The sequence below is a fragment of the Pristis pectinata genome, chromosome 15, assembly GCF_009764475.1.
Source record: "Pristis pectinata isolate sPriPec2 chromosome 15, sPriPec2.1.pri, whole genome shotgun sequence".
In the NCBI taxonomy this organism is placed as follows: domain Eukaryota; kingdom Metazoa; phylum Chordata; class Chondrichthyes; order Rhinopristiformes; family Pristidae; genus Pristis; species Pristis pectinata.
In genome coordinates this window covers 6,125,785-6,150,798 of record NC_067419.1, presented here as the reverse complement: position 1 = coordinate 6,150,798, position 25,014 = coordinate 6,125,785, and the positions used below count along the sequence as shown (strand labels likewise).

Below are 25,014 nucleotides of genomic sequence, written 5' to 3'. Positions count from 1 at the left end.
AGGGCAAATGCTAGATAGATAGATATTTATTTATTAGTCATGTCCATCAAAACACACAGTGAAATGCATCTTTTGCGTAGAGTGCTCTGGGGGGCAGCCCGCAAGTGTTGCCACGCTTCCAGCACCAACATAGCACGCCCATAGCTCCTAACCCGTACATCTTTGGAATGTGGGAGGAAACCGGAGCACCCGGAGGAAACCCACACAGACACACGGGGAGGATGGCATACCCCTGCTTCCATCTCTTATGTTTTTATGAAAGAACCCATAACTGTCTCAGTGCAGTATGCTACAGAAACTGCCACCCCCTCAGTACAGCATGCGGTAGGGATGTTAACCTCGCTAAACTGTGTTCTGTAGAACCCAGTACGCTCTCAGGGTAGTGCACCAGAGATATTGTTACAAGTCCAGGGTAGGGAACTATAGAACCCTCGGAGCAGTACGTCACAGAACGTTACCCCTTCAGCGACCTGCATGCTAGAACCTTCAAGGCACTGTCACCACTCCCCTGCTGCTCCACCCCACAACAGTGTACTACAAACTGTTCACCCTTCGGGTGTACCTTTGTACCTTAACCCTGTTTCTTGACATCATGTGAATGAATTGAATTGGTTGGAGACTGACTGTGATTATGGGGATCTCAGGATGAAACCGAGATGCAGAGGCCTGGGAAGCTTTTAGGGTTCAACAGCAAAGAACTATAGTAGTGTAGCGGTTAGCGCAACACTATTACAGCGCCAGCGACTTTGGTTCAGTTCCGGCAGCTGTCCGTAAGGAGCTTGTACGTTCTTCCCGCGTCTGCATGGGTTTCCTCTGGGTGCTCCGGTTTCCTCCCACATTCCAAAGACGTACGGGTTAGGAAGTTGTGGGCGTGCTGTGTTGGCACCGGAAGCGTGGAGACACTTGCGGGCTGCCCCCAGAACACTCTACGCAAAAGATACATTTCACTGTGTGTTTTTCGATGTACATGTGACTGATAGATATATTCGAAAGGGAAGAAAGACAGAAGGTGGGGAACTATAGGCAAGTCAGTTGGACATCTGTTGTTGGCAAGATGCTCGAGTCAATAATCAAAGTGGAAATAACTAATCATTTAGGAAAGCTGAATATAATCAAACCTATTTAAAATAGTTTAATGAAAGTTAAATTATGTTTGACAAATTTGCTCAAATTCTTTGCAGATGTGACAGCGATGTGATAAGGGGGAATCTGTAGATGTAGTGTATTTACATTTCCAAAGGGCATTTGACAAGGTGCCACACAAGAACCCAAAGTACTGGAGGAAGTGTGTTAACATGGATAGAAATCTGTCACATAGAAAACAGTGTTGGAATAAATGGGTCCTTTTCAGGCTGGAGGGATGTAACTAGTGGAGTTCACTGGGGATCAGTTCTTGGCCCTCAGTTGTTTACTATTTAGATTAACGATCTGGAGGAAGGAATGAATTATAATGTTTCCCAGTTTGCCGATGATATGAACAGAGGTGAAAGGACCTGTTGGGATGAGGCACTGTGATTCTGCAATGGGATTCAGAAAGAGTCAGTGATTGGGAGAAAACCTGGTAAGAGGAGTTCAATGTGGGGAAGTGTGAGGTCATACACTTCAGAAAGAGGAATCAAAAGGCAGGTTATCGAAACGAAGAGAGATTGTGAGTGAACTTTAGAGGGATCTAGGTGTTCCAGTGCATGAATCACAAAACATTAACCGCCAGATCCAACAAGTAGCTAAGAAGTCAAAAGGTATGTTGGCTTATAAGAATAGAGAGGTTTTGTTATAATTGTACAGGGTGTTGGTGAGGCCACACCTGGAGTACTGTGCATTGTTTTGGTCCCTTTACCTAAAAAAGGGTATTGCAGCATCAGAGGCTGTCTGAAGGAGGTTCACCAGGCTAATTCCCAGGATGAGAGAGCTGTTATTTCAAGACAGTTTGGAGTCCGTATTCCCTGGAGTTACAAAGAACGAGAGTGATCTTATTCAAGCGTACAAGTTCCTAAGGGGGCTTGATAATGTAGATGTTTTCATGAGTGGGAGGGTCATGAACAAGGGGAGATAGTTACAAAATAAAGGGGCAGTCATTTAAAACTGAGGTGGGTAGAATTGTCCTCTGTCAGAGGGCAGTGAATCTCTGGAATTCTTTGCCTCCAAAATGGTGAGAGATAAATGTTTGAAAGACGAGGAATTGAGGGTAATGGGGAACTGGCACAGAAGAGCTGAAGACAGGAACGATCAGCCATGATCACACTGAATGGTGGGGAAGGTTTGAAGGGCTGAGGGGCCTCCTCCAGATCCCATTTTCTTGTATTCACTGCTACCATAGGGCTGTATAGCATAGAACCCATAGCCCTCCAAGGCTGCATGCCATAAATTGTAACCCTGTTATTGGCAGGGACCCACGGTACCCGTACCCCGTCGGGGCAGCGACCCACGGCACCCGTACCCCGTCGGGGCAGCGACCCACGGCACCCTTACCCCGTCGGGGCAGCGTCCTATGGTACCCGTACCCCTTCATTGCCAGTGTACCACAGAACCCATCACCCCATCAGAGCTGGTTACTATAGAACCTGCTACCATCTCAAGGCAGTGTACTATAAAACATTACCCACTGAGGTACCAGAGAACACTACCACTTCAGGGCAGTGTACCAAGGAATCTGTTGCCAACACCCACTCTCCACCATCCCTCATGACTCTGCACCATAGAACCTGCTTCCCTTCAAGGCAGTGTGCCATTGAACATGAGGCTGTCAGGCCAGTGTATCAGAAAACCCTACTCCCCGACGGTGATACATTCCTTGTGACTTCCTTGGGGCAGTGCACCGTGGATCCTGTTAACCTCCAAGGGCAGTGTGCTGTAGAAGTCAATACTCCTTTCACCCTCTAAGGGCAATGTACCATTCATTCCTTTACCACCTCAGGACAGTGTATCATTGAACTCACTTCTCCCTCATGTCAGTGTGCCATCAAAATAGTTACCCTCAGAGTCCCACCCACCCCTCCCCCTCAGTATCCCATGTCCACATGGGAAGTGGGACGTGAAGTTTGTAGTTCAGACATCTGTGACGTGTTTTGCATGTAATAAATGCAAACGGAGGCGGGTTTCCTGAAACAGGGAGACAAGATGGAGGAGGTGGTGGATTGGTCTGTGAAGACCACCTGGATTTTACCTGGCACACCAATGGCACGAAGGAATGGATTCTGCCTCTGCCCAGTCATTTGGGGTTATTGGCTTTGCTTCCTGTACAGAATTTCTCTTCCATGTTAGTCATGCTAATGGGATGTGCCAGTCCATCAGTTACCAACCTGTGCTCTGTGTAGCCTCTTCAGTTCTTCCTGCTTGGCCTGTCTCCGAGCTGCCTTTTGCACCCTCCGAGTCAGCTTAGAGTTGAGTTCCTCCTCAGTGTAGGGCTTCTGAAAGGAGAAAGGGCAGTCTTTACTTTTGCTTAACACAAGTGTCCTTCCCAGCGAAGCAAGGCACAAACAACAGGAGCGATCAGCGCACTCAGCATTGCTAATGGATATGGTTTCAGAGGATCACACTGGACCTACAGCCACTGTTAAATCACACTACTGGATCTGCTGTGGGGTGGATTACAGAAAACACAAATCTACTGGATTCATTGGAAGACAGACACATTGACAAAGCAAACTACTGGATCCATGGAGACACAAACAAAAAGGACCTGGATCTACTTGCAGAGAGCCCACAGAGAGAAAATCAGCGGGCGCACTGATCGAATCAACTTCACAATACCTGGAGAACACCAAGTCAAGACACAGGGAAATCTAATTCACTACAGTGTGACTAGTAATGCTCGGGTCGATTCATCCATTGTTTCTTTATATTATGAAACAAGGCAATGAAAGACCTTTGTCATATTTCAGTTGTTACTTCCTTAATGTCTTGTGCCAATAGCTCTACAACAGTAGGGGCAAACTAAAAAACTCTTTTAATCTTAATACACCTCAGTAAGATCACCTATAATTTTCCATACACAAAGATAACTAGCAACCACAGATAGTCAAGTGCCTGTTCACTCTTCTTTTCCGTCATGGATAATCGGGAAGCCCAGCTAAATGCAGTAGAAAGAGAATGTAAGGTGAGAAGGGAAGAGTTTAAGAGATGTGCAGGGGAAGTTTTTCTTTTTACACAGAGGGTGGTGAGTGCCTGGAACAGGCTGCCAGGGGTGGTGGTGGAAGCAGATACGATGGTGGCATTTAAGAGTTTAAGAGGTGTTTAGACAAACACATGAATGTGCAAGGAATGGAAGGATATGGATCATGTACAGGCAGTTTAATTTGGCATCATGTTCAACACGGATATTGTGGGCTAAGGAGCCTGTTCCTGTGCTGTACTGTTCTATGTAAAATTGGAGCAATGGGAAAATTGTTGGACTGTGCCCACTTAAACCTGCAAGTCCCCATTAACAATGGCACTATGTGGACAAACGGGAAGAATTTTATTCTCTGCAGTTTCCTGTACGCCATTATTTCCCAGGCCACTGTTAAATGACTTCATTTAATGAATACAAGCGCCATGAATGAGCAAGAGCAAAGAGGAAGGAAACAGAGCATATGGTAGTTGTTTACAGTGTGAACCAGGCTGGTTACGGTTATGGCACAGAAGTGTAGCGGTTAGTGTAATGCTATTACAGCGCCAGAGACTTGGGTTCAATTCCGGCTGCTGTCTGTAAGGAGTTTGTATGTTCTCCCCGTGTCTGTGTGGGTTTCCTCCCACATTCCAAAGATGTACGGGTTAGGAGCTGTGGGCATGTTATGTTGGCGCTGGAAGAGTGGCAACACTTGCGGGCTGCCCCCAGCACATTCTCAGTAACGCAAAAAGATGCATTTCACTGTGTGTTTCGATGTACATGTGACTAATAAAGAAATATTTTTTACACACACACACACACACACACACACAGAGGAAGTTCAAGGGAAGTAAAAAAGGAAATGCAAGGCACAGGTAATGACTGGCAGCATACTTAAAAGGGAATCGAGAAATATTCCATAGGCTTGTGGCTGGAGGTGGGTCATAAGGGGGAGGTGGCACTGGTCAAAGATCAAAAACGAAGTTTACTAATGGATGCAGGGGGCGTGGCTGAGGTACTGACTGAGAACTTTACATCAGAGTTTACCAAGGAAAAATATGTTGCTGAGGTCAGGCAAAGAAAGATGCTATTGAAATTCTGGATGGGCTAAAAAATGATAACAAGGAGGTAATGGAAAGGCTAGGTGAAATTGGATAAATTGAGACATGAAACTGTTGAACATAAAAATAGGAGCAGGAGGAGGCCATCTGGCCCATCGAGCCTGCTCCGCCATTCAATAAGATCATGGCTGATCTGGCCGTGGACTCAGCTCCGCGTACCTGCCTTTTCCCCATTACCCTTAATTCCCCTACTCTGCAAAAATCTATCTGTGTCTTAAATATATTTAATGAGGTAGCCTCTACTGCTTCCCTGGGCAGAGAATTCCACAGATTCACTGCTCTCTGAGAAAAGCAGTTCCTCCTCATCTCCGTCCCAAATCTACTCCCCGAATCTTGAGGCCATGTCCCCTAGTTCTAGTCTCACCTACCCGTGGAAACAACCCTCCTGCCTCTATCTTATCTATCCCTTTCAGAATTTTATATGTTTCTATAAGATCCCCTCTCATTCTTCTGAATTCCAGCGAGTATAGTCCCAGGCGAATCAATCCCTCCTCATAGGCTAACCCCCTCATCTCCAGAACCAACCTGGTGAACCTTCTCTGCACCACCTCCAAAGCCAGTATATCTTTCCTCAAGTAAGGAGACCAGAACTGCACGCAGTACTCCAGGTGCGGCCTCACCAGTACCCTGTACAGTTGCAGCATAACCTCCCTGCTCTTAAGTTCAATCCCTTCAGCAATGAAGGCCAACATTCCATTTGCCTTCTTGATAACCTGTTGCTCCTGCAAACCAACCTTTTGCAACTCAAGCACGAGCACTCCCAAGTCCCTCTGCACAACAGCATGCTGCAATTTTTCACCATTTAAGTAATAATCTGATCTTTCATTTTTCCTTCCAAAGTGGATGACCTCACATTTACCAACATTGTACTCCATCTGCCAGACCTTTCACCATTCACTTAACCTATCTACATCTCTCTGCAGACTCTCCACATCCTCTGCACAATTTGCTTTTCTACTCAATTTAGTTTCATCAGCAAACTTAGATACACTACACCTGGTCCCCTCTTCCAAATCATTAATGTATATGTTGTGGGCCCAGCACCAACCCCTGCGGCACCCCGCTCACCACTGAGTGCCAACTAGAGAAATACCCATTTATCCCAACTCTCTGCCTTTAATTGGTTAATCAATCCTCTATCCATGCTAATACATTACTCCTAACTCCATGCATCCTTATCTTATGGATAAGTCTTTTACACACACCTTATTGTATGCCTTCTGGAAATCCAAGTATACAACCTGTTCCCCTCGATCCAGTGTTCATTATACCCTCAAAGTTTGTCAAACAAGAGCTACCCTTCCTGAATCCATGCTGTGTCTGCCTGATGGAACCACTTCCATCCAGATGTCTTGCTATTTCTTCCTTAATGATAGCTTCAAGCATTTTCCCAACTACAGATGTTAAGCTAACTGGCCTATACAGTAACTAAGCTAACAGTTACCTGCCTTTTGCCTAAATCCTTTTTTAAACAGCGGCGTGACATTCACTGTCTTCCAATCCATTAGGGCCTGCCCAGAGTCCAGAGAATTTTGGTAAATTATCACAAACGCCTCTACTATAACTTCCGCCATTTTTTTCAGTACCCTGGCATGCATCCTATCAGGACCAGGGGACTTATCTACCTTTAGGGCTCACTAGTTTGCTCATCACTACCTCTTTAGTGACAGCAACTGTATCGAGGTCCTCACCTCCCATTGCATCCATAACATCTCTCTTTGGCATGTTAGATTGTCAGCCACCATGAAGACTGACACAAAATAGTCGTTCAAGACCTCAGACATTTCTGCATTACCCAATATTAATTCCCCCCTTCTCATTTTCCAAGGGACCTACGGTCACTTTAGCCACCCTTTTCTGCTTTATATAATTATAAAAAAAGTTACTATCTGTTTTTATATTTAGTGCTAGTTTACTTTCATAATCTATCTTCCCTTTTCTTATTGCTTGCTTAGTGGCTCTTTGTTGCTTTCTAAAGTTTTCCCAATCTTCCAGTCTCCCACTACTCTTGGCAACTTTGTATGCATGAGCTTTTAGGTTGATGCCTTCTTTATTTCCTTAATTATCCAAGGCTGGCTCTCCCCACCCTTACTGTCCTTGCTTTTAACTGGAATATACTTTTGTTGAGTACTGTGAAAAATCTTTTTGAAAGTCTCTCACTGTTCCTCAACTGTCCCACCATATAAGCCTGTGTTCCCAGTCTGTTCTAGCCAACTCCTCTCTCATCCCGTTGTACTCTCCCTTGTTTAGGCATAGTATGCTGGTTTTAGATCGAACTATTGCACCCCCCATCTCTATGAGAAATTCAATCATACTATGATCACTCTTTCCAAGAGGATCCCTAACTATAAGATCATTAATTTTACCGGTCTCATTGCACAGGACCAGATCTAAGATAGCATTTTCCCTTATAGGTTCACTAACATGCTGGAATCTGGAGCAACAAACAATCTGAGGAACTCAGCAGGTTGAGCAGCATCTGTGGGGGCGGAAAGGAATTGTCGATACTTTGGGTCTAAACCTTACATCAGGATGGGTGGTGGATAAATCACCTGGTACAGATGGAATGCATCCTACATTGCTTAGGAAAGTAATGAAGAATGCAGAAACCTTAGCTGTAATCTTCCTAACATCCACCGGTTTGGGGGTGCTACCTGAGGAGTGGACGTTGCACCCCTTATTCAAAGAAGGGTGTAGGGATAAATCCAGTAACTACAAATCAGTTAATTTAACTTCGCTGGTGGGAAAAGTTAAAAAAACAATAATCAGGGTCAAAATTATCAGTCTTTTGCCTGTGTGGATTGATTAGGGAAGCCAGCATAGATCTGTTAAAGGCAAATCATTTCTAACTCGACCAAGTTTTATTCTGAAGTAACAAATGGTTGCTGAGAAAAGTGTGGTTGATGCGATATATATGGCCTTCCACAAGGCATTTGTAAGGTGCCACATAATAGGTTTGTCATCAGTATTAAAGGGCAAGGCAATAAAAGAGGCTGCAACAGTATGGATGGAAAATTGGCAAATGGAGTAGTAGTGAAAGGTTGTTTCTCCACACTGGAGGGAAGTGTAGAGGGGAGTTTGCCAGCAGTCGGTATTAGAACTGCCTGCTTTTATTTATCTATATTAATGACTTGGTTGCACGGAACAATTTCAGGTTTGCAGTTGACACAGAACCTGGAGACGTGATGAATTGTGGAGGGTTCTGTAACAGACTGGAAAGGGAGGCAGGCAGGCTGGCAGAATGGCCGGACGGGTGGCGGATGAAATGCCGTGCTGGGAAATGTGAAGTCTCACATTTTGTCGGGAGGATGAGAAGAGAGAATGTAAACTTGAGGGCACTTCTATAAACATGGGCATGGCCACAGCCGGGGTAGTTTATCCAGTCTGAGATTCAATAAAATGTTTCCAGGGAGAAGGGATTTCAGTTCTGTAAACGGACTGGAGAAGCTGGGGTTATCCCCCTCAGAACAGAGGAGGTGGTGAGGGGATCTGATAGAAGTATTCAGCATTGTGAAAGTTATAGACAGGGCAGGTGGGCAGGAATTCTTCCCACTGGCAGAGGGGTCAAGAACTGGGGACACTTTGGTAAAAGAAGCAAACGTGACACGAGGAGAAGTCATTGTCCACATCGAGTGTTGAGTCTGGAAATGCACTGCCAGAGGCAGTGGTGGAGGCAAGTTCAATTTTAGCGTTCAAAAGGCAGCTGGAAGTATCGGAAAGGAGAGAATTTGTCGGGAAGGGGCAGCGGACTGGGACCAGCTGGACTGTTCTTACATCAGTCGATATGGACTCGATGGGCTGAAAGGCCCCCTTCCGTGCTATACCCATTCTGTGAATCAGAGCCACTGGGTAACTCCAGTGGGAAGATGAGGACGATGCTGGCATGAGAAAAAGGCAAGGGCTAAAGAAACCAGCAGCAACTCCTTCCAAAGGCAAATGAGTAAAGATCGTGAGAGCGCAGGAAGGCAGTGTGCCAGGTGTTGGAGAACTAGAGGTGTTCACTGATGTCTTTACAGCTCTGATTAGTTGATGCCATGAACTCGACTGGATTAACCAGTTCATACCATCAATGAATTTTATTGAATTCATGTATTAATACCATCAGTGAAGGCTTGGTACAGCAACTGCTCTGCCCAGGACCGCAAGAAACTGCAGAGAGTTGTAGACACAGCCCAGCGCATCACGGAAACCAGCCTCCCGTCCATGGTCTCTGTCTATACCTCTCGCTGCCTTGGTGAAGCAGCCAGCATAATCAAAGGCCCCACCCACCCGGGTCATTCTCTCTTCTCCCCTCTCCCATCAGGCAGAAGATACAGGAGCCTGAGGGCACGTATCACCAGGCCCAAGGACAGCTTCTATCCCACGGTGATAAGACTATTGAACGGTTCCCTTATACAATGAGATGGACTCTGACCTCATGATCTACCTTGTTGTGACCTTGCACCTTATTGCACTGCACTTCCTCTGTAGCTGTGACACTTTGTACTGTTATTGGTTTTACCTGTACTACCTCAATGCACTGTGTAATGAATTGACCTGTACAAACGGTATGCAAGACAAGTTTTTCACTGTACCTTGGTACAAGTGACAATAGTAAACTAATAATCAGTTGTTAACTCACGGTGATGGCATTGCAATAGGAAATGAGGTGACTTACTTTTAGTGAAGTGCAAAGATAATTAAATAGTAATGACAAAAAGTAAATGAATAACTAATGTGGTTAACGAATGGGATTAAACCAAATATAGACATGTATTTCAGTATCAGCTTCACATGTGACGATGTTCCACAGTGAAGAACTAGGAAATAAATGGAAGTGTAGCCGTTGTTCCAATGACAGGACTGCTTGCAACACCTTGGAGCTGAGTTACACAAAGGGATTAACTGATAGGGACTAAATTGTTGCTTTGACAAACATGTTGATGGAATGGAGGTGTAAGGACAGGTGGATGGTACAATACCTGAACCTCACAACTGAGGGGCCTGGGAAGGACGGGAAATTAAACTGTTGTCACGCCCAGTCCTTGAACGCATTGAAATGCCCATCTCCCTCCAGAAATTACTCTCCCCCCCACCTGCACTGACTAAATCTCCTGACTCTGCCCCACACCGGATGAAACCACCCTCTCCCCCTTCCCAATTGACACTACTGCCGTCCACACACCCTTTAACCCATCCCATTCATCAACTGGAAGTGCTCTCGTTCCCGCACCGCTGGAGGAAACCACTTGGTTCAACAGTGTTGACTGCAGTACAGCCATTCAGTGTCAGTGTACAGCACTCTACCTTGAACGTGTATGATCTCCTGAATGCCAGAGCATGAGGAACATAGACAGTCTCAAAGTGGGAGAAAAATAAAACAGCTTAGAAAGGAACAGATTGAGAACAGAGCACAGTAACAAAGACAAACCGTCTGCACAATGATGTAGAAGAACAAACCACACTGTGTCTTCAAACTCATGCTCACCTACCAAGCAATCCTAATGTATCTTCACGCTCACCAACCAATCCCACCATAACTTCACCATCACCAAGCAATTGTACTGTATCCTCCTCACATTCACTAAATGACCGCACTGTGGCTCAGGCTTACCAACCAACCAATCCCAACGTGTCCTCATGCTCACCGACCAATCACACCATGTCCTCGTGCTCACCGACCAATCACATGGTGTCCTCAAGCTCACAAGCAAACTGCAATGTGTCAGCACACTCACCAACCAATCCCAATATGTCCTCATCAATCAATCACCAATCCCAAATCGTCATCCATCGAGTTCAACAACCAATCACAGTGTGGCCTCACACTCACCAACCATCAACACTTTATTCTCAAGTTTGGGCTCCAATACACTTGGAGCCCTGCACACATACACGGATCCCCTTCCTTTGTCCTCTTACACCCCTCCTCCCATTTACACGACTCCTTATACATACTTGAACCTGTTTACCTGCACTCCATCACCCCCCCCCCCCCCCCCCATAGACACTTGAACCGCTGTATACCTGTACACTTGAACCCTGCGTAGTTGGGCGCTGGACCTCTTTATCCCTGTTAACCTGAGCACATCCATCCCTGTAGGCTTCACTTCCCTAATGCTGAAGACATGGATTCACGTAGACATGGACCCTTCATTCCCCTTAGCTCTGTACAATTGGACCCAAGTACACTGAGATACTTCTACCCATGTATACATCCATCACAGTGCACTTCCTTGGACTCTTTTACCTGCACACTTGGACCCCTTTCCCTTGGTGCACTTGAACCGCAGTACATTTGGACCCCTATTCCGCTGTAAACCTAATTCTATCCTTGGTCTTGGGACTCTTTATCTCCCTACCTGAGGCCCTTCCACCCTTCTACACTTGGGCCCTGGCCTGCCTGTCCACTCGAACCCATCTATCCCAGAGCAGTTGGGCTTCTCTAACCCAACACACCTGAATCCCTGTACCCTTCTAACCCTTTACATCCAAAGCAATCCTGAACGTTAATTCAAACCCAATCACGGTACCACGCCCAACCTTCATCCCATTTATAATCCCAATCCTAATCCCGATCACAATCATGCTCTTAACCCTACTGCTAACCTCCTTTGAAGACAGTCCTTGGCCACCTTCACTGGTTGCTTACTAGGTGAGCTCCCCAACTAACCTGTTTCTCCCTAACACATCTACTGGATTCCACCCCAGCTTGACTGGCCCAGCCTAGCTCAGCACAGATACTTTGGACACACATGCCACACAGCTCACTCACACACACACACACACACACACACACACACACACACACAAGTGTCTAAGTACCTCTCGCCTGGAGCGCTGTGAGGTCCTATCAAGTATGTCGTCACTGGACAAGTCCGAGTCCTCCGACAAACTCAGGTGTTGACGGAGTTGGAGTTCTGCAACAGACAACCACACGAGATCAGCGTCCCTGAAATTCATTGAACAGTGAAGGTGTCCACACATGGCCTGGGCACCCAGCCCCTTGGACTGATGGAACTAAAGGAGTTCATGTATATCTCATGCCCCTTGTACAGTGGAATACTTAATGTATATCCCACATCCCCAGACAATGTCCTAATACCCTTTACACCCCATACCCCCAGAGTAAGAGCCTTCATACAGCATTCTCCCACCCAAACCCCTAAGATCTACAGTGATAGTACCCAGAGAGACCCCATGTACATCACCACCCCCATAATGTGACAGTACCTGGAGAAGGCATCTGGAGATAGACCCCACCTCATTTCACACATAACACCCACACCTGGAGTACCTGGAGGAAGAGCCTAATACTGCCACCTCCTGCCCTGTACAGTAACAGTGACTGAGAAAGGACTCAAGTATACTTCTCCACCTCTCGCTCCCCACACAGTAATGCTGCACAAAGGCAGAGGATTGGAAGGCTGCGCTGTTATTTAAAAAGTGAAGGTGGGGGGGGGGGGGGGGGTGGTTATTAGCAGTGTATAATCAATAATTGTTAAACTATTGGAAAAATCAGCATGTTAAGGAAAGGATGGTCCAACTATTTCAATTGAAATTTTCAAAGATGGAGACAAGGAGGAGTCACTGAGGATGGAAATGCATTTGATGTATTTGCCACATCAGTAAACTTAATGCCCGTGGGGTTCAAGGGAGAGTGGTGCTGGATCCAAGGTTGGCTCAGTGGGAGAAGGCGAAGGGAAGCGGTCGACGGCTGTTTCTGCTGGGGTGTTGCAGAGTTCAGGAACAAGTCTTTGTTTTTTTTAATCTTTTTGCGCTGCAGGTCAATGATTTGGAGGGAAGGCGGGTGTGAAGGGGAACACGGTGTCACTGAGTCCCATGCAGTGAGACGCTGATGTCGGCACATTGGCAGATGGAGTTGGAGGCAGTGGGTTGAAGGGTGAAGGCACCGTGTTGGGGGCAGTGTTTGAGGGTGAGGGAGCGGTGTGTTGGGCCAGGCGCGGAACTTGTGTCCCTACCGACTGCGGTGCGCAAGATGTCAGTGCGTTTGGTGCCAGAGTTGACGGTGTTGCTGCCGGATGGCGAGCCGGGGCAGGCCTTCTCCTCCTTCTTCTTCCTGTCCTTCCTGTAACTGGAGAAGACAGACCTCCAGATGGACCTGGGCTTGGCCATCTCCTCGCTCAGGCTGCCCTCCGTCTTCGACTTCTTCTCCTTCTTGCTCTTCCGAGGCGAGAACAGCGAGGATCTCTTCTTGCTCTTGCTGGCTGAGCCGTCGGAGGAGGAGGCTGCCGAGCCCTCGTGGCTGTGAGCCGGTGTGGGCGCCGGCACCGGGCACGGCCACCGCTCTGCCGCCGCCTCCTGCTGCTGCTGGGCCCTGTGACCATTGGCCAAGCCGGCGGTGGAGGGCGGGCTGCTCGGCTCACGGGCGGGAGACCCTCCCACCGCCTCCATTTCTCTCATCTTCCTCAGCTCCTCGGCCATGGCGTCGCGCAGGGCCTGGCTCTTGACCGACTTCTCCCGGGCCCTCATCCTCTCCTTGGCCACCTCCTTGGCCTCAGGGGAGATCTGGGTCAGTGGCAGGCGCCGCTGCTGCTGCTTCCCGCTCACGGGCGGCGTGTCCCCGGCCTGGGTGAGGGGCAGCCTGCTGGGCTTCTCCTCCCGCTTGGCCGGGGTGTAGGGCCGCTCCTGCAGGCTGGCCTCGGGGGTCCCATCGTCGTAGGTGTCCTCCACGTCATCGGCAAAGGGGATCTCGTCGATGCTCTCGGCCAGTGACTTCCTCACGCTTGACGCCCGCTGGGCGGGCGGCAGGGCAGGGCCGCGCTCGGCCGGGTGCTCCTCGGGCACCCGGGGCTTCTGGCGGCGCAGGGTGGCGGGCTCCTCGCCAGCGGGGGGCGGTGGGGGTGGGCTGGAGGGAGGAGTCAGCATGGCCTCCGAGTCGTTGAGGCTCTCGCTGGCAGCCGTGCGGGTGTTGCTGAGGCTGCCGTTCAGGCCCAGCCCGGAGGTGCTGCTCAGGTCCCTGGAGCTCTTGGGGTCGGGCGCGGCGGACGGGCTTGGGGTGGGAGGCGGCTCCTCGGCCGTGGGCACCCCCGAGGGCGGCGGAGGGGTGGCCGAGTGCTCGTCAAACATCTCCTCCGGCGTGAAGGACTGAGGTGAGGCGGAGCCGGTGGTGGACAGCGTGAAGCTGGTCTCTGAGCCACTGGCCCGCTCCAGGGCACCGACTCCGAGACTCCTCCTCATCTCGGTGCTGCTCAGCCAGAACTCACCCACCGGATCCTGCCTGGCTGGCTTCTCTCCCCCCTGCGCAGGGGCAGGGCTGGCTGCCTTCCTCTCCCCGTCCCTGCTGGCCTCATTTACGGGAGTGGACGTTAGGACAGTGGGTACCGGCTGGGATTTCACCGGGGACTGCACGGCGATGGGGCTGGCGGCGCTGGGAGATGTTAGCGGCTGGCAGCAGATGGCTGCACTCTGGGCCGGAGGGGCGGCTGCTGGCTGAGATCTCACTGGCGAGCAGGGTGAAGGCATCACCGGCAAGGACAGGGGCTGCAGTCGGACTGGAGAGAGGTCGGGGAGTGAGCCGGGATTGTCTGGCAGCGGTTCAGCTCTCCTTTCGGAGCAATACGGTTTCACAGAGGAGTTGAGTTCATTGACCTGTTCAAGGGGAAAAGAAGTGAGACATTTTAAACTCGGATGGACAACAGACTAACTGCGAATGCACAGACACACAGCCAGAAATTGCCCCTTTCCTTTCCAATGAAGTGACCCAAGCTTCCGGACTGTACAAAGAAGAGGGTGGCAAGCTCAATGCAGCTATGGCACAGCACCGAGGAACCCTCTTCAGCTAGTTGGACACAGGCATGAATGGAGAGGCTGCATCCTCAGGAAGTCTGCAGTAAAGGGCTAACCAGCTGTCTTTCTGATTGAGTGCCCCACTGATGTTGAGTTATGGAGTCTCTGTGGGCTATTCAGATATTCTCCGCACAGCAGACATAATGTGTCACGTAGCTAGAGGAAAGACCCATACCTAACCAGATCACCCAAAGACCCATCCCAAACCAGATCTCCTAAACACTCATCCCTAACTAGATCTCCCAAAACCCCATACCTGGCCAGATCAGTCAAAGACCCATCCCAAACCAGATCATCCAGGAGCCCATTCTTAGCCAGATCACTCAAAGATCCATCCTAAACCGGATCATCCAGGGGCCCACTCCTGGCCAGATCACTCGAAGATCCATCCCAAACCATATCTCACAAACACCCATCCCTGGCTACACCCCAGAGACCCATTCCAAGTCACATCACCCAATGCCCACAAGTCTGTTCACTGTACCTCTGGTTGATCTCTCCTCGAGTTGACAGCAGGTATCTGAGGATTTGTGCTACTCCTTGAAAGCACTTGGTATGTTGGTATGTATCCATCTAAACACATCAGACAGATATCTATTTTAAAAAATGCTGTAACCTTACATCACTGTTCATTTGCTTCAGCTCCCCGATATTTAAATCCACCTGCAATCACTTGCTCTGTTTTCACCCAAAGTCTGTCAGAGGGTGGAGGTGGCCCACTTCCAGTCGAAGTGTGCAGATTGAGAGCCAGGGAAGAAAGAGTCATAGAGTAATACAGCGCAGAAACAGGCCCTTCAGCCCAACTCACTCATGCTGACCAAGATGTCTATCCAGGTTAGTTCCAATTGCCCACCTTTGGCCCATGTCCTTCTAAACCTTTCCTATCCATGTATTTTAAATGTTCTAAATGTACCCACCTCTACCAGTTCCTCTGGCAGCTCGTTCCACATACTCACCTCCCTCTGTGTGGAAAAACTTCCCCTCTCACCTTAAATGTATGTACTCTAGTTTTAGACTCCCCTACCCTGAGAATAAGACAGTGACCATCCACCCTATCTGTGTCCTCATGATTTTCTAAACCTCTATAAGGTCACCTCTCAATCTCCTTCGCTCCAGGGAAAACAGTCCCAGCCTATCCAGCCTCTCCTTGTAACTCAAGCCCTCCAGTCCTGGCAACATCCCTGTGAACCTTTTCTGCACCCTTTCCAGCTTAATGACGTCCTCCCTATAGCTGGGTGATCAGAACTACACACAATACTCCGAGTGTGGTCTCAATGACTTACACAGTTGCAATGTGATGTCCCAGCTCCTGTATTCATTGCCCTGAATGATGAAGACAAGCGAGCCAAACGCTTTCTTCACCACTCTGTGTCACCACTTTCAGGGAAGTATGTACCTGTACCCCTCAGTCTCTCTGCTCTACAGCACTCCCCAGGGCCTTGCCATCTACGGTGCAAGTCCTGTCCTGGTTTAACTGACTAAAATACAATACCTCGCACTTGTCCGAGTTAAATCCCATCGGCCATTCTTTGACCCACTTCCCTGGTTCATCTAGAACCTGCTGTGTTATTAGATAACCTTCTTTACTGTCCACTATACCATTAATTTCGATGTCATCCGCATCCTTACTAACCTGGCTAACAACAGTCATCCAAATCATTCATATAGATGACACACAACTGATCCCTGTGGGACACCTTTGGCACAGGCCTCCAATCTACATAACAACCCTCCACTACCAACCTTCCACCAAGCCAACGTTGCATCCAGTTGGCTAGCTCACCCTGGGTTCCATGTGATCTAAACTTCTGGCCCAGCCAACCATGCGGAAACTTGTCAAAGGCTTTGTGCAAGTCCACGTAGACATCCACTGCCCTGCCCTCATCAATTCTCTTGGTCACCTCTTCAAAAAAGCTCTATCGTGAGGCATGCTTTCCAACACAAATTCATGCTATCTCTAATCAGTCCTGATCAGAAAATGGCAGAGGAACAGGCGTGGAGATGAGAGAATGAGGTTGAAAGGAAAATGGGCAGGAATTGCAAAGGGACAAGAAAGAAGAGGCAAAAGGGAGAGATATTGCAAGGGAGAGAGAGAGGGGGGAAGAATGAGAGGGAATTGGAGATTATTAAAATGGAGACAGTGTGGCACAGTGGTGCGGCCAGTAGAGCCGCTGCCTCAGAGCGCCAGAGACCCGGGTTCACTCCTGACCTCCGGTGCTGCTTGTGTGGAGTTTGCACCTTCTCCCTGTGACCGTGTGGGTTTCCCCCGGGTGCTCTGGTTTCCTCCCACATCCCAAATATGGGTGGGTTGGTAGTTTAGTTGGCCACTGTAAATTGCCACAGAGCGTGTGGGTGAGGGGTAAGACTCCGGTGGGAGGGTGGCGAGTTGATGGGATTGTGGGGGTTGACATTAATAACATTAATATAGAATGAGTGTAAATGGGTGGATGATGGTCAACACAGACGCAGTGGGCCGTAGGGCCTGTTTCAGTGATGTATCTCTCTATGGCTCTAAAAACTGCAAAAGCTGGAAAGACACAGCAGTTCAGTCAACACCAATAGAGGGAAGACAAGTATTATCGATCATAGATGAGCAGATGAAAGGACAACAGGAGAGGAGAGAGAGTGTGACAAAATGAGAGAAAGCAGATGCTGGAATCTAGATGAAAAACACGATGACGCTGGAGGAACTCAGCAGGCCGGGCAGCATCCGTGGAGAAAAGCAGGCGGTCAACGTTTCGGGTCAGGCCCCTTCCTCAGGACTGAGGATAGGAAAAGGGGAAGCCCAATATATGGGAGGGGGGGAAAAGCTGAGCAGTGATAGGTGGACAAAAGAGGGGAGGCGGGGTGGGCACAGGGTGGTGATCGGTAGATGCAGGTAAGAGATAGTGATGGGCAGGTGCGGGGGAGGAGGGGAGAGCAGATCCACCGGGGGGTGGGTCAAAGGTAACAAAAAGGTAGAAAAAAGAGATAGGCTGGGAAAGGGAAGAAGAGAAGAAGCCTGGTGGTGGGGGGGGGGGGGGGGGGGGGGGTTGTGGGGAAGGGGGGGTGGGGATTACCTAAAGTGGGAGAATTCAATGTTCATGCCGTTAGGCTGCAAGGTTCGAAGACGGAAAATGAGGTGCTGTTCCTCCAGTTCGCGCTTGGAATTCTGGCAGTGGAGGAGGCCGAGGACGGACATATCAGTGACAGTGTGGGAGGGGGAGTTGAAGTGACTGGCAACGGGGAGGTGCAGATCGCGGTTACGGACGGAGCGCAGGTGTTCTGCGAAACGGGCACCCAGTCTGCGTTTGGTCTCACCGATGTAGAGGAGGCCACACCCGGAGCACCGAATGCAGTAGGTGATATTAAGGGAGGTGCAGCAGGTGAATCTCTGAAAGGACTGCTTTGGTCCCTGGATGGAGGTGGTGTCGGGGCAGGTGTTGCACCTATAGTGCGGGCAGTGGAAAGTTCCCGGAATGGGAGCGGGATGAGTGAGGTGGGAGGAGAGGACTAGGAAGTCGCGGAGTGGTCCCTGCGAAAGGCAGATCTTCACCTCCCCACCCCTTCTTTTTAGTTTTTTTTGAGTGCAGGCTCAGATTTTTGTTCCCATTCAGTCTCGCTTTTGCCGTCGGACTAGTTGAAATCCTGGTTGTGCCCTAGCTTACGCATCAGCCAGAGAGTGGTGATTCTGTGGAATCCTTTGCCACAGAGGGCTGTGGAGGCCAAGTCACTGGGTGTATTGAAGGCAGAGATTGATAGGATCTTGACTGGTAAGGGGGTTAAGGTGGGAGAATGGGGTTAAAAAAATGGCAGAGCAGACTCGATGGGCCGAATGGCCTAATTCTGCTCCTATATCGCGTGGTCTTATCACTTACCACTCCTGGCCTTGTGCATCAGTGGCCTCTGAATTTTCCACTGGATTGAATCAAAAAAACATTTCTCCTTGATCGGATAATCTTACATTGCCTTATCTTGCCCTAACCTTGGAACACCCTCCAGCTGCTTAACCCACAGATTTGTTGCTTGGATCTGGTTGATAGTGCACGTTCCCTAACTTGATCCCATAATTCACACTGAATGGCACAATGACCTATGTATAATTACGGAATTAAGTACAGTGCCACGGAGGCTTACCTGGACTTCTAACCTCACCGCAGGCCTCTTCCTTCTCTCGCACTAATTGCTCCAGCTCGTGCGTGTATGAAACCAAATGGTTCTCCGCCTCTGCATCAGATGCAATATCTGTCAGTCAACAAAAGGAAAATAAATCAGACAGGAGCAGCAGCATCACTGCGAGGAAAGTAGGGACCTGGGCCCAGGCGAGGATCACAGTGGGTGCACGTTAATGGGTATTACAATAGGGTGAACAGAAATTCACAAGGCTGTCCATCTATGTGATACCTTTGGTGACCATCGTGTTTTCAGCAGTACTTTGTAGACTAAAATGATTTCAACTGGATTGTCTGTTTTGTATTCTGATCATTATGGGATGATTGATGTGGGCACTGGGGGTAAATGCCCTGCTGCTCTTCATCATAGTGCCTGGTGACCTTTCATGTCCATCTAAGAGGGCAGGTGCTGCCTCCATTTAACACATGCTCCCACAGACAGAACCTCTGACAATGCAGCCTTCCCTCAGTTCTGCACTGGGAGTGCCAGCCTGGATTACATGGACAAATCTCTGGAGTGAACTGACAACCTCCCTCCTCACTGGTGTGAGTGCTACCAGCTCAGCTTTGTCTGACACCATGGGTGCTGACTTACAGTGGCTGGTTCGTGGCAAGAACGAGAGGCGAGGCCATGGATAAAAGGTTAAGTGTTTAGAAGAGGCATCTGGAAAAATGCTGTGGCACGGAGAGTTGTGAATCCCCAGGTTTCATGATTCAGGGGAAAGGCCCACGATTAACTTATGAATGAATAAAGCACCAGGGTTTCAAGACTATCGGGATGATTCGGACCCTCAGTGGTGGGGGGGGGGGGGGGGGGGGGGAAGGTTGACTCCAACTGGTTGCCAATGGGCTGATAACTGTCCTGTAACTGACATAGAACAATACAGCACAACACAGGCCCTTCGGCCCACAATGTTGTGCCGACCTTTAAACCTCACCTAAGACTATCTAACCCCTTCCTCCCACATATCCCTCTATTTTAAATTCCTCCATATGCTTATCTAGCAATCTCTTGAATTTGACCAATGTACCTGCCTCCACCACCACCCCAGGCAGCGCATTCCATGCCCCAACCACTCTCTGGGTAAAAAACTTCCCTCTAATATCTCCCTTGAACTTCCCACCCATTACTTTAAAGCCATGCCCTCTTGTATTGAGCATTGGTGCCCTGGGAAAGAGGCGCTGGCTGTCTACTCTATCTATTTCTCTTAATATTTTGTATACCTCCATCATGTCTCCCCTCATCCCCCTTCTCTCCAAAGAGTAAAGCCCTTAAGTCTCTCATCACAATCCATACTCTCTAAACCAGGTAACATCCTGGTAAATCTCCTCTGCACCCTTTCCAACGCTTCCACATCCTTCCTATAATGAGGCGACCAGAACTGCACACAGTACTCCAAGTGTGGCCTAACCAGAGCTTTGTAGAGCTGCATTATTACCTCGCAGCTCTTAAACTAGATCCCACGACTTATGAAAGCTAACATCCCATAAGCTTTCTTAACTACCCCATCCACCTGTGAGGCAACTTTCAGGGATCTGTGGATATGGACCCCCAGATCCCTCTGCTCCTCCACACTGCCCAGAATCCTGCCATTAACTTTGTACCTGCCTTGGGGTTTGTCCTTCCAAAGTGTACCACCTCACACTTCTCCAGATTGAACTCCATCCGCCACTTCTCAGCCCAGCTCTGCATCCTATCAATGTCCCTCTGCAATCCTCGACAATCCTCTACACTATCCACACCACCACCAACCTTTGTGTCATCTGTAAACTTGCCAACCCACCCTTCTACCCCCTCATCCAAGTCATTAATAAAATGACTTCTTTGAACTGGATGCAGGTCATTCAGAAGCCTCTTCTCCACGTCCAAGTTCAGCCTTGACACAATAGTTAATACCCATATCTTGCTGTTAAGGCGTCCCTAGGAAAGAATGGCTATGATATGATAGAATTTGAAATTAAGGTTAAAAGTCACGTAGTTCAGTCTGAAATCAGGGTTTACAATCTAGAGGGAAGAGATGGCTCGGGTAGGGTTGACGCAAATTCCAAGGAGGCGAAAGAAGACCAAACTAATCCAGAGCTCCCTGGATAACAAAAGACATGTAGACTTTGATAAAGCAGAAGGCTGTGTGTGACTGAGTACAAGGGTTGTAAATATCAAAAAGAAGCAAAGGAATCAGAGGGGAAGTGAAAATTAAAATGAGAAGCAGAGTGTATGAGAAAAGATCAGCTGTCAACATGTAAAAGGAAATCCAGAAGTGTGCTACAGACATATAAATAGTAAAAAGGGTAGTACATCTAGTGTATGTAGTACATTGAGCAGAGCCTTTTAAGGACAGAAATGGGAACTTGTAAATGGATGTTGAGGGCAGTGTTAAGGTACTAAATGAGTATTTTGCATCTGTCTTCACAGCAGAGGGTACTTCCAAAGAAACAGTGAAGGAGGAGATGAGTGACGCTGGATATATTTTAGATTTAGAGCACGGAGGTATCAGAAAACTTGGCTTTTCTCAAACTATATCATGTTTAAACAGAAGAAAATTAGGACTGGCACTGTGGATCCTTTGCTTAAATTTGAGGAAGTTTGGAGTCCATTCATTCAATATTTTCATATGATAATAGATCCCTTTTCAATAACCTTTGAACTTAGAGGAGCGGAGCTGACGACATAATAACGCTCTTTGCTTATCGAGAAATGTCAGTCCAGTTTTTTTTCTTCTGAAATTTATTTCTAGTTTGTTTCGTTATATTACTTACAATTTTTTTCAATTTTTTTAAATATAATAAATCTTTTTCTTTCTCGTTTTGATTTTTTTTGTAATATATTCGTTTACTAAGAAACCGTGGGGCTTAGAATATTTTTTTTTATTCTTTAACTATATATGTCATGATTGTCCTCCCGATCTCTTTGTATTATGTGTATGATTACCAATGTTATATGTATTATTCTGTATTAATTTGAAAATTAATAAGAAGATTGAAAAAGAAAGAAAACTTGGCTGAACGTATGGTTGTTAAGTCACCAGGACTAGAGGGGATGTATCTTTGGGATTCTGAAGGAAGTACAGAGAAAATGACAGGGCCACTGGATGTGATCTTCCAGTGTACTTTGGGTATGGGGGTGGTGTTAGAGTACTGGAGAGTAGCAAATGTTACTCTATGGTTCAAGAAAGGGAGTAAGGATAAGTCCAGTAACTACAGTCAGTTACCCTCACTGGTGGGAAAGCTCTTAGAAATATTGCAACTAACAATCTGCCAGAGGAACTCAGTGGGTCGAGCAGCTTCTGTGGGGGGGAAAGGAACTGTAGACACTTTGGGTCGAAACCCTGCATCCAGTCCTAATGCAGGGTTTTGACCTGAAACGTTGACAATTCCTTTCCCCCCACAGATGCTGCTCGACTTGCTGAGTTCCTCCAGCAGATTGTGTGTTGCTCCAGATCCCAGCACCTGCAGTCTCTTGTGTCCACTTAGAAACATCAATCTGGAAAAGGTTTAGTAGTAACTGAAGTAAACCAGCATGGACTTGTTAGGGGGAAATCACATCTAACCAATCTAATAGAGTTTCTTGATGAGAGCAAAGCAGTTGATGTGGTGTGCATGGACTTTCAGAAGGCTTTTGATGAGGTGCCCCATAACGGGCTTATCAGAAAGACCAAGAGATGTCATATATAAAAGGGACATTACCAGCATGGGTACAAAGTCGGCAGAGTAACAAACAACAGAGGTGAATGGTTGTTTTTCAGACTGGAGGAAGATGAATGGTGGTATTCCCTTATGACCAATATTGGGTCCATTGATTTCATGAGGGGATCTAGAAGAGATTTATGAGAAAGGCTCCTGGAATGAGGGACCAAAGTTACAAGGATAACTTTGAGAGGCTGGGACTGTTCCTTTGGAGAAGGGAAGGCTGAGAGGAAATCTGACAGAAATATATTGGATGATGAGAGGTCTGGACAGTGTGGACAGTGGGAAGCCATTCCCATTGGTAGAGGGATCAAGGACAAGAGGTACAGGGTATAAAACAAAGTGGCAAAAAGGTAAGAGTGACATGAGGTGAAACTTTTATGCAGTGCTTGGTTAGAATCGGGAATATACTGCTTGCAGATGTGGAGGAGCAAGGTTTCATTGTGGCCTTCAAAAGGGAGTTGAATGAAGGTACGGTGGAGAAAAAGAGAAAGGGCCAATGGATTGAATTGGAGAGTTGATCTTGTGATGAGCTGGCATGAACACGATGGGCCAAAGGGTCTCTCTGTGTGCGGTAACTATTCTATGACTCTAAACGAAGGAAATTATGAAGGCACGAGGAACCGGTCAGCTGTATTAGACTGGGAACCTACACTAAAGGGCATGACTGTGGAGGGGCAAGCAAAATTATACATTGTTTATACATGAATATTCAATTCGCAGCTTTGGGTATCTCACCAGTGGGTTCTCCATTCACAATTTATATCGACATTTCGACTGAGAGGCCTAATGTAACGTTTCCAGGTTTGTTGAGGGCATGAAACTAAGTGGTAATGCAAGTAGTGATGAGGATGCAAAGACACTTAAGGACGAGCTGAGTGAGTGGGCAACCACAAGGCAGATAGAGCACAGTATGGACTAATGTGCAATTGTGTACTCAGGTGGAAGAAATAGGAAAGAAGGATTTTCTTTTAATGGTGAAAGATTGGGAAATAATGGTGTTCAAATAGACCCAGGCATCTTTGTGTACAAAGTCACTGAAAGTTGACATGGATATTCAGCAGGCAATTCAAAAGGCTAAAGAGGCATTCGTCTTTATTGCAATATGATTTGAGTACCAGAGTAAGGAATTGAGGGATAGAGTGATAGGGCAGGAGAATGAAATTTGAAGTGGATCAGCCACAATCTTGATAAAATGTCCAGGTGGCCTACTCCTGCTCTTAATTCTTATCTACTTCTGACAACCATTAGCTGATGTGAAGGTGGACAGTCCGGTCAAAGGCTGAGATCTGTCAATCAACAGGGGCCTCTTCCAGAATGGAACACCGTATTCAGCAGACGGACAAGTAATGTCGTGTGTGTAAAACTCCAGAGCAATGAAGTTAGTTCAGAGCATTGAACAGGAAGTCATGTGCTTTTCACACCACTGAAGGACACAGCTCAGTGTTTGGGTTGTATGTGGAAGAGAAGCGTTTTTGATAATTCCCAGGGAAACTGGCCTGCACGCATTAAACTCAGCAATAAATTACAAACCAATAGAAATAATGCTGTGGACAGATGATTTAGCAAAACACAATAATGTGGAAATCATTGTGACAAACTAGCACGTGGAAGTGTGTGTGAATCTGACCTTGCTGCCAACTTGCATTTCTCAGGAGCTGCTCTATAACAAGCCCACATCAATGAGATTACTTAACCAATCAGAAGGAACATCTCATGGTCATATGCACCAAAGGCAATGTTATGTATGGTTTGAGTTACATCTGAGCTCTGGACTTTGTGAGATGTAGCATTACCATCCTCCAGCGATGAATCGTTCTCATCCTTCTCCTCATCCTCCTCTTCATCTGGGCTCAACTCCACGTTCATCTGCTTTTCTGGAACGCAATGAAGACAGTGAAAGAATTAAAGAACCACCAAGTTCCAGACAGTCTCCTTCACTGGAGCACAAATGCACTCTGGAACCCAATAGCTCAGCTTTCTAATGGGACACATTTATCAACTAAGATTCACCTGCTTATAAGATACTAGAGTTGCAATTAACTGCAAGGGAAAGTCATCAAATAAAATTTAACACTGAACCATACAAGGAAGTATTACAAAAAGCAAACACGAGCTTGGTCAGAGAGGTGGACTTTAAGCAATGTCCTGAAGAGAAGAGGTAGAGAGACCCGCGGGAGGA

At 47.6% G+C, this 25,014-nt stretch overlaps 1 protein-coding gene across 13 annotated transcripts in view; it reads right to left on the bottom strand.

Moving 5' to 3' along the window:
* mical3a (microtubule associated monooxygenase, calponin and LIM domain containing 3a) overlaps positions 1-25,014 on the bottom strand; it is a 247,027-nt gene that overhangs the window by 32,243 nt on the left and 189,770 nt on the right. For all 13 annotated transcript variants that reach the window (XM_052030891.1, XM_052030895.1, XM_052030898.1 and 10 more), the window contains 6 exons: positions 24,629-24,709; positions 19,114-19,221; positions 15,482-15,570; positions 13,170-14,799; positions 12,013-12,107; positions 3,300-3,407 (listed from right to left, as the gene is read on the bottom strand). In XM_052030891.1, coding sequence (XP_051886851.1) covers positions 3,300-3,407; positions 12,013-12,107; positions 13,170-14,799; positions 15,482-15,570; positions 19,114-19,221; positions 24,629-24,709 — 2,111 coding nt within the window. The remainder of the gene's footprint in view (positions 1-3,299; positions 3,408-12,012; positions 12,108-13,169; positions 14,800-15,481; positions 15,571-19,113; positions 19,222-24,628; positions 24,710-25,014) is intronic.